The following is a 10,572-nucleotide window of genomic DNA, read 5'->3' on the forward strand; positions in this document are numbered from 1 at the left end:
AAAAGAGTAACAGCTACATATAGGGAGGGGGAGAAAATATTTATAGCTTTAGTAAATTGTCAGTTTACCAACTGATGATTTGAGTTGTGATGCTGGAGAAGAGTATTGAACATACCATGGACTACCAAGAAAAGAAACAGGTCTGCCCTGGTGAGGATGAAACCAAGTTGCTCTTTGAAGACATGGATTTTGAAGTTCCATTTCAAATATTTTGGGCATGTTTCCAGCTGGGATCATCCTTGGAGAAGAACATCATCCTCACTTGAAGCGACAAAGAAGAAGGCCCTGAATGAGATGGATTGACACATGTGACTAGGGTAATAGGTCCAGGTGTGTCAGAGAGAATAAGATTGACACAGGACAGGACTGAGTTCAGAGCTATTTTACATTAGGTTCTATGAGTCCTAGGAGACTCAATAGCACAGAACACCAGCACCCCAAGGGTCACTATGAATCTGAGTTGATGTGATGGCAGTGGGCTTGGGGTTGTATTTTTGTTGTGCTATCTAAGCAGTGATCCCATTCCAGCTTCACTTTTTTGCAAGATAGATGTCCTAATTTTATAGGTGAGAAAATCCAAAGGCTTAGATTAATTATGACTACGCAAAGGCATTTGACTGTGTGGATCACAACAAACTAACCTTGAGGAAAATGGGAATCTCAGAACACTTGATCATGCTTATATGAAAACTGTACTTGGACTAAGAACAAAATCAGGAAAAGAGTGTGTCAGGGATGCATCCTGTCCCCATACCTTTTCAGTCTGTATGCAGAACAAATCATTCAGTAAGCAGGGCTTTGTGAGGAAGAGTGTGGCATCATGATTGGAGGAAGACTCATTAACAATCTACAATATGCAGATGACACAATGTTGCTTGCTGAAACTTGAGAAGACCTGAAGCACTTGCTGCAAAAGGTCAAGGACTGTAGTCTTCAATATGATTGAAACTCAACGTCAAGAAGACAAAGATACTCACCACTGGGCCAGTTGGTAACACCATATTAGATGGAGAAGAGATTGAGGTTGTTAGCAATTACAACGTGCAGGGACCCACAATCAACACTCTTAGGACCAGCAGTCAGGAAATCAAAAGATGAATTGCATTGAGAATATCTACTGTCATGGACCTTTCCAGAGTGTTGAAAAGCAACAATGTCAGTCTAGATACAAAGGTGCACTTAATCCAGGTCATGGTTTTCTCAGTTACTTGTTATGGTTCAGAGAGTTCGACAAGGAGTAAGGATGACAGAAGAAAAATAGATTCCTTCAAGTTGTGGTGATGAACAAGAGTCTTGAACAGACCATGGACTGCTAAGAAAACATATAGGTCTGTCTTGGAGAGAGTGAAACCAAGTCTCTCCTTGGAGGCTAGGATTTTGAAGCTCTGATTTTCACTTACTTTGGGCATGTGGCCAGGAGAGATTGGTCCTTGGAGAACGACCTCATACTTGGAAGGGTGGACAGACAACGCAGGAGAGGGAGACCCCAGATGAGATGGATTGACACAGTAACTGGGGTGATGGGGATTGGTGTGTTGGAATTAGTGAGACTGTCTCAGGACAGGGAAGGGTTCAGAGCGGCTGGACTTAGGGTACATTGCATAGCTGTACATCCCATACAACTCAGTGGCACATAACAATAGTAACATGCTGTGATAGGTTTGGAAACAGGAGTGGCATTCACTTCCTAAACAACATGATTCCAGAAACTCTATGAAGTTTGATAAATGTCGATAATTGTAGAGGGGCTTTAGGCCTTTATTTCATAGGGTCACTATGAGTTGTGCTTGACTTGAAGGAAATCAACAACAACATATATATAATTCACAGATCTAGTAGGTGCAGAGTCAGTCTACACACCCAAATCTGTCAACTCCACTAGCCAAGCACAAGAGAGTGTTATTGTTATGTGTTGACAAGTCACCTGTGATTCATAGCGACCCTATATACAACAGCCCTAAACCCTGCTCTATCCTGAGCCAACTTCACCCTTTTTTAATTTTTTTTATTAAATTTTATTAGTTTTAATGAACGTTTACAGAGATTTTGGGTTTTCATTCATTCATTGTTGCACTGTTTTCTCCACCCTCCTCCCCAGTTCGTTCTTCTTTCCCCCCCCATGTCTGTTTTAATTGTCCAATTGCCACAGTGCTTGTCAAAGCCAGTTCTGATTAATCTCCTTTGTCAGTGTGTCCCTTGCCATTCCCTATCACTCCTCCCTGAGAGAAGACTTCACCCTGATTCATAAGGAAAAGGGGATGGCGTATTCTCTTAGCTACTTCCTGCTGAAAAGGGACGCTGTGGGTTTCAGGGTGAACTCAGTCACTGAATCAATCCATCTCATCGAGGGTCTTCCTCTCCTGCACTGTTCCTCCACTCTCCCAAACATAATGTCCCTTTCCAAGGATTGGTTCCTCCTTGCTACATGCCCAAAGTATGTCAGACGGAGCTTCAGAATTCTTGACTCCAAAGAGGAGCCTGGTTTCATTCTTTCCAGGATGACCAGTTTGCTCTCATGTAAATATGAAGATAATAGAAATCTAGCTTATTTCCCAGCCATACTATATTTTTATCCTTAAATTGTTTTCTTATATATTGAAAAGAACTAATTTTAGTCAAGTCTAAATTTTTTACCATTAGCTGTTAGTCTTTTCACTGTGAAATTGTGTCTACACAGCAGAACAATCTGTTAATCAACTTATTTGTTTACAGAATAAATTATAGTAGTTGACATTCATTAAATTAGAGTTTGGCTAAAAATTTGAAGTTTCAAGTGTTTCAATTAATAAAATTCTATTTGATAAAAAGTGAAGCAGAATCTAAAATAATGAAAGATGGATCATTTGCCTTACACGAGGGAAACTTGCAGTTTTTGCAGGCTGCTTGGTTTGTGTGCAATGTTAGACGCTGAGATGAAAAGTCACAGTATTAGTGAGGCTAAATTGGAACCAGGTGATCTTAGAAAGAGGTGACATTTGGCATAGGCAGCATTAGAAGGGTTCTGGAAAAAGGGAGAAAATAATGTGTAACAAAATGAAAGCTTGGAAGATGGTTTTGAAATCTAAACCTGTGTGTGTGGAGTAGGGGTAAGGAGAAGTGCTTCGGGAACACCTAAAGATTGTTTGAAACAGTATAGATAATATAAAGAGGTTTAACACTGTCTTACAATATGAAATCTTAATCTTAAGAAGTAGGTTGACTTTTCTGTGATTTAGTCTTAATTGAGAATAAATATGAAATGATTTTTGAAGGTTTTTCATTTTAGGTTGATAATGTGCTGAGCTATTGGGATAGAGAGTGAAGATAGCTTTTCAGTTGAAATTGTTCCCCTCAGGCATTGTAAAAAGACAATAGAATACATTCTAAGAGATTTGGTCTCAATTTAGCTACTTACAGAAAAAGGAAAGAAAAAGACCCTAGGAGAAAGCATTTTTAACTTTCCATCTTTTTAAGAATGAATATGTCACTTGTGAATACTCAGCTTTAATCATGTGAGTTTGAATTGTGAAGAATCTTGTCAAGAGAAGTTGCCAAGTGATTTAAATGCTGTCATAGACTTGTGTTTTTCTCGTCTGGATACACTTTTTTCTGTTTTACTTTTTAATGTTTTTGTTATGTACCATTGAGTCAGAAACAACCCATAGCTGACCCTCTAGTGGGTTTTCAGAGGCTGTTCATTAGATAGGAGGAGACTGCCCAGCCTTCTCCCACAGAGCAGCTGGTGGATTCAAACAGCATGCCTTTGAGATTGCAGTGCAGATTCTTATCATTAAGCCACCAAAGTTCCCTATTTTTTACTAGAAACCACTAATTTACTTAAATTCTTTCCATTATTGAATTTTAGGAACATAATTTTCTCAAGTCTCATCAAATGCACCAACAAAATTTTCCTATAATTAATAGTTGAATCTCATGGGAGGTGGGTTTTTACTTTGGGGTGGTATTTAAAATAGCCTGAGCATCCAAATTCAAAATGGTCACCAACCATCGTGCGACCATTGTGTCTGGTCATGGTCTAGCTAGAAATTTGGTTACTAAATAAATGGAACACTTCAGAAGGTCTATACTCTGATATTTCTCAAGTATAAGTTTTTTCTTGGCTTTAGGCAGATTTGTTATACATAACAAGAAATATATTCCTCTTGTGTCCTTTTTTTTAATATGGCCTGGAATAATAATTCATTAGACAATATGAAACTAAATAGATAACTACTGATCAGACAATTCGACAAATCTTTGAATGATATATAATCATGTCATCTTCATTTAATGTGGATTCTAGTATTCAAGCTTTTCATTTCAGTATCTTAGATCTTTGAACAGGAGGGTTCAGACAGGAAGAAAAAGAGATCCTGAGAAATTACATATGATTGCTATCACTGTTTACCTGTGTTCCATTTTTCTTTCACAAAGACTGAGGGATCTGTGAAATCTTTGTTATTCATAAGCATTTTCTTCTTTGATTGGGCTTAATTTACCTTGAAGATTTACAGAGAAAAATTTGTGTAAAGGGGTGTAATTTTCAGTTTTTTAACACATTTGGAACTTGCATATAAGTAGTTGGTGATCTGTTCCACCTGGCCTAATTTCCACGGCTCATACTGAGTTTCTCCACCGATTCTTTCCACATATGTAATCGATTTGATTCCTATGCATACTATCAGGTGAAATCCGTGTGTATAGCCTGTATCTGTGTTTCTTCTAAAAAGTATTTGCAATGAATAAATCACTGAATGTACAGACTTCTATCATTCTATCTCCAGCTGCATGTCTGTCACCAAGACCATGTTTTCCAACTACTGATCCTTCTTCCCTATTCCCAACTTCTGCATCCCAGTCACCCATTAGTATATATGCATCCTGATTGAATGTTTGATCTATTTATGACTGCAAAAGTTGGTAGAAATCTTCTATTTCCTCCTCTTTGACTCTAGTTGTAGATGCATATATTTGAATGATAGTGGTATTCACTGGACTTCCTTGTATGTGTATGAATATCATCCTGTCACTCGCAACATTATATTTCAAGTTGATCTAGAAATGACTTTTAGATTATGAAAGCAGCCTCATTTTTACTTACCTTTTCATCTCCAGCATAGTAGATCATATGCTCATTTAATTAAAAATGTCCCATGACAAGCCATCTCATGTTCTAATACCTACTATGTCAATATCTATGCATTCAATTTCTTTCTTAACAGTGTCCAATTTTCCTACATTCATGCTTCTCACACTCCATATTCCAATCAGTAATATCTACTTACAACTGTTCCTCTTTGTGTTTCCATATTTGAACTCTCAGCCTCAGTTGCCATATCTGCTAGTCTAAGTGTGCTCTATTGTACATTTGGTTTTGAAGGCCTCTTATTTGAAAAGTGGATGGCCTTCCTAGTCTGTCTTAATTTCAATGCTCAGATTTAGAACTGTATCTCACAGACATGCATTTTACAGAAAAGAGCAGATGAAAGATGTTTCACAATTATAGAAGTAACTAATAGTTCATTATTGCTACCCACCCTTGGCACGTGTATCTTGATCCACTCCTTTCTCTACTCCACCAGCATTCCTTCAACTCCCACAAACATCATTTAACAGCTTTAGTTTGCTTGGCTCCACAATCAACACTCTTGGTACTAGCAGTCAAGATATCAATAGACAAATTGCTTTGGGAAAGTTTGCAGTCAGGGACCTCTCAAGAATCCTGAAATGCAATGATGTCAGTCTGGAGACTAAGGTGCGCCTGATATAGGCCATGATCTTTGCAGTCATTTGCTATTTATCAGAAAGCTTGACAATGACTAGGCATCATAGAGAGTTGATGCCTTTGAGCTGTGGTGCTAGAGAAGAGTATTAAATATACCATGAACTGCCAGAAGAACAAACTGGTTCATCCTAGAGAGGGTGAAATGAGGCTGTTCCTTGGAGATAAGGATTTGGAAGCTTTGTCTGACACACTTTAGGCATGTTGGAAGGAGAAGCCAGTCCTTGGAGAAGGAGGTCTTACTTGGAAGGGTGGAGAGACAGCATGAGAGAGAAAAACCCTCGATGAGATGGATTTTGATTCAGTGACTGGGGTAATGGGCGTAGATGTGTCACAGACAGTAAGATTGGCACAGGATAGAGCAGGTTTTATGGCTGTTGTACATAGGGTCACTATGAGGCACAAGCGACTCGACAGCACATAACACCAGCACCACCACCAACACATCTGGAAAGCTTTTAAAAAAAATCCAAAGCTTTTTATTTTCTTAAGTGTACAATTTCATCTGCCCTATTTTCTGTTATTCATACTTTTCAACTACTACCTCTCAGGTTGTCTTCTCAGTATGTTATCTTTCTGTTTTACAAAACTTCATTTTTTGACTGTGAGAATCTTCATTTAAGATATATGAAGGAGTATAATTAGAATACTAAGAACTAACTAGCATTTATAAAATGAAAGCATCTGTAAAATAAATGCCCACCTCTGGGTTGGCCAGTGTAACTCCATATCTGCCCCCCCCCCCATGAATGGAGTAAAAATTAATTCAATTAATGACCAAGGAGAACTTTTTTGTTCGGATAACATGTGATTCCATAAACACTGAGTAAAGGTATTAATTTTTAAAAAGATAATTTAGGGGAAAATAGTTTCAAGGTCAAAATAAGCTATTAAGTAGCCCTAGTTTATTCACTTTGTCATGGTTTTATTTACCATAACATATATTATTTTCTTACAGGTTATGACTTTTGTGCTGAGAGACATAACTGCATGGATAATTCTGTCTGCAGAAATCTGAATGACAGGGCAGTTTGTAGCTGTCGAGATGGTTTCAGGGCTCTTCGAGAGGACAATGCCTACTGTGAAGGTAATCTTTGCAATGATGTGTAGCTCAGCTGTATAAATTTTCTAGGATTAGTGCATGCAAAATTTATTAATTTCCCAGGTTGTCAAGTTGATGGGCCCATTAAAAGCAGTGAATTTAATTTGAAGCATATTAATCAGCTAAAAAGAATTATCTTTCAAATTACAGTTTTTCAGATATCTGCTATATGTCAGCATAATAAGTTAATATGCCTGGTTTCTTGAATTAGAACAATACTTCCATTGTGAAATTGCTTTCTTTTTTCATAATTAGATACTTAGATAGCTCACATATTGACATGATTACTGTAGCTTGCAGTTAGCAGGTTTTCCCAGACAATGTTTTATAACAAAAGCAATCAATTAGCAGGAAGATAAAGTGCCCACTGCTATTTTTATTTGCTACAGTGAGTAATCTCGGTGGTTGTATTCATGTACTTTGGCATTCTGTAGATACCTCCAGTGAAGTAAATCATTTCCTAGTTTGTTGATTTTTTTAAAGACAGCTCTGTTGGCTTAATGTGTAAAGTAGGTAGTTCGAGTATACCGGCTTCTATGGAGAAAGGTGAATAATTTCCACTTGTGTGATTTGAAGCTATGATTCAGTTTTGAATTGAGAGCAATATATTATGTTTGTGTGAGCTGTTTTTAATCGTACAACTAATGATCAAAGTAATTTCTTATTTCCACAGAAAACACCCCAAATCTAGTGAGCAGGCCTTTAGCATTTACCAACTGTCTTCTTTTGACCATTCATGAAGTTCCTCCAGGCCCATAACATGCAATAATTTGTAATTTTGTTCCCATCAAAATTGTGGCTATTAGGCTAAGCAGCTTTTCTATTGGCGTCGGGCTTTTTATTAGGAATATTAGAGGGTTCTAGGCTCAGTCATCACAGTTATCCACAATGCGCCGTAGGTCCTTGGAGAACAAAAACCTCGGGTGTATACATTCCACCTACATAGCCATGTGATGATTTAGTGGTCCTTGGAAAAGAAAATACTTTTGTTTCTTTCAATTTTAAATATTCTTTTCCTTATAACTCAATAGCTGTTTTTAAATTGACCTTTAGATCAAAGCATTTCATTAAGTCTTCTGATTAAGTTCTAAAAGGACCAGTTAATTTATGCCAATATTATTCTGTGATAAAGGTAATGTGTCTTTCTCTCCACTGCACAATGTAGATTTATTTAAAATTCCTGGTTTTGAAAAATTTTTGTAAGAAATGGATTTTGACTTAATGAATTTTACCTTTCCATGTTGTACAGTTAGATTTTATATACAATGTAATACATTTTTCTTGTAGTAGGTGGCTTAATGGTAAGGAATTATGCTTCTAATGCAAAGGCCTCAGTACAAATCCACCAACTACTCCAAAGGAGAATGATGGGCAATCTCCTCCCATGTCGTTTACTTACTGCCTCTGAAAACCCACTGGAGGATCAGTTTTGGGTCAGTACCAGCTTGACGGCACTCAGCAGCACAGTACATAATAAACCCAACCTGGTTATACTATATATATAATATGAAACTACATAATCCAAAATAATGTGATATGCATTTTTAATACTAATTTTATGAATGTTACTTTTGAGTTACAGATTCTCTTTTGTTATTAAATATACTGACTCATATAAAAAATGTTTAACTAGCACCTTCTTTGGACTGCCAAAAGTACAAACAGATATGCTTTGGAGAAGATACAAGAAGAGTGTTCATTGGAGGCAAAGATGGTGAAGCTTTATCTGTCATACTCTGACATGTTGATAGAACTTCTTTCTTAGTGGGAAACATCATGCTTGGAAAAATGGTGGGTCATCAAAAGAGAGGAAGACCCTCAGTGAGATTGATAGACACAGTGACTGCATCAATGGGCTAAAGTGTGTCAAGGTGATGAGAATGGCACAAGATAGGACAGTGTTCACATTTATTGTTCATAGTGTTGTACTCAACAACACCTAACAACAATAATAACTTTATATCCAGTCTCATTACTCAATAAGCATGCGTACTTGTGTTTGCCTATTAATATGTTGTGAACAGTTGCAGATTTTTTTTACTATGTTGATGAGTCTGCTTCTTGCATTGTCTCTATCCCAAATTCACGCCTTCTTATACAATAAAGCCTTTTTTCAAAGTTACAGTCTCTGATAGGGATCCATGAAGCAAGGTAAACTTAAGATTACTTGTGTTTACTTAGTAATCTATAGTGAAATCCTTGTAAAATTTTTCACTACAAATTATTAATACAGGTAAGCTCATAGTTAACCTTGCTTATTGGGTAATCTGTGGCTTTATGCACTAAGCACTTTTCTTAGTACTTGGAAGTAAGTGATGAACAAGACTATTAAAGCTTCTTTTTCTACTATGGTGCTAACATTCCAGGATAGAAGCCAGACATTAAGTATTTAAGTGAAGATATAAGACAGATAATTTTTAAGTAGTGGTAAATCAGAATGAAGAATGAAGAAAATGAAACGAGGTGATTTATATGATATAGCTTGATTTAGAGAAGTCTAAAATGAAGTAGTCGGACAGACAATCTCTTAGGGGAAGGTGAAAATTTATCTGAGACCTGATGACAAAGAAGGTGGGACAGATCAGGGATAGAAGATTCAATAGCAAGTGGAAAGGTTGTAATTGTGGCTTTCACCCCCCATGATTCTTGCTTAGCTTTCAGTGATTGCTGGTAAACCTATGCCTTACTTGACTTACACACACATCATACCAATATTTTCTACTACTTTCTTATAAGGATTCAAGTTATTGAAGTTAGGACCTCTCTTAATCTTATCACCTGCTCTGAATTTGATTACGTCTTTTCAAAGACCCTATTTCTAATTAAGCTATTTTTACTGTTACTTAGTGATCATGGCATTTTTGTTCTATTTAGAGGGTACTGTTAAACATAATTCAAGTGTCCTTCTACTCCTTCAAAAAATCATGTCTATGCCACCAACAGAGTACTTTTACCACATCCTAACATCTTCCAAGTCTTAATTCATTCCAACTTCATCATCTATATCCAAAATCTCACCTAAATATAATAACTCAGGAAATAAAAAAATGTCAGTATTTGTAAAAAAAAAATTGTAGGTTGGGTTGAGAAATTAATAGGAACAATGGTGAAGAGAAATATAATATCAAATATTTTAAAAAAAAGAAACAGTAGATATAAAGGAGTGAGATGGTATCTCATTGTTGGTTTTATTTGCATCTTTTTTATAGCTAGAGATTTTTAACATTTCTTCATTGGTTTGTTGACCATTTGAATTTCTTCTTTGGTGAAGTTTCTGTTCATACCTTGTGGCCATTTAGTGGTTGGGTTGTTTGCCTTTTTCTTGTTGAAGTGATAGATCGTTCTCTACATTTTAACTATGAGTCTTTTATCAGATATGCCGTTGCCAAATATTTTTCCACAGACAATGATTTTCCTTTTTACCATGATGGAGATTTTTTTTTAAATGCCCATAGAAATTTTATATTTAGACGGTCTCATTCATCTATTTTATCCTCTCTTGGTTGTAAGTGTTTTATTATGTTTTGAAATCTGTTCATGCTGTAGATTAGTGCTTCTGGAATGGTTCCTAATTTTTCTTTGATGACTTTTCTGGTCTTTTGTTTTACTATTAGGTCCCTGATTTACTTTGAGTTGGTTTTTGTGTGTGACATAGGGTATGAGTCTTACTTAAGTTTTCTGGAAGAAAGTTTTCCAATTTTGCTAGCAC

At 36.5% G+C, this 10,572-nt stretch overlaps 1 protein-coding gene across 2 annotated transcripts in view; it reads left to right on the forward strand.

The window, feature by feature from the left end:
* The window catches only part of NELL2 (NEL-like 2 (chicken)), a 633,143-nt gene that overhangs the window by 344,259 nt on the left and 278,312 nt on the right, over window positions 1–10,572 (forward strand). For both annotated transcript variants that reach the window (XM_006888181.1, XM_006888180.1), the window contains one exon: window positions 6,720–6,848. In XM_006888181.1, the coding sequence (XP_006888243.1) occupies window positions 6,720–6,848 (129 nt within the window). The remainder of the gene's footprint in view (window positions 1–6,719; window positions 6,849–10,572) is intronic.

Source organism: Elephantulus edwardii, unplaced genomic scaffold (genome assembly GCF_000299155.1).
Source record: "Elephantulus edwardii isolate Elephantulus edwardi_28Jun2011 unplaced genomic scaffold, EleEdw1.0 scaffold00065, whole genome shotgun sequence".
Classification (NCBI taxonomy): Eukaryota; Metazoa; Chordata; class Mammalia; order Macroscelidea; family Macroscelididae; genus Elephantulus; species Elephantulus edwardii.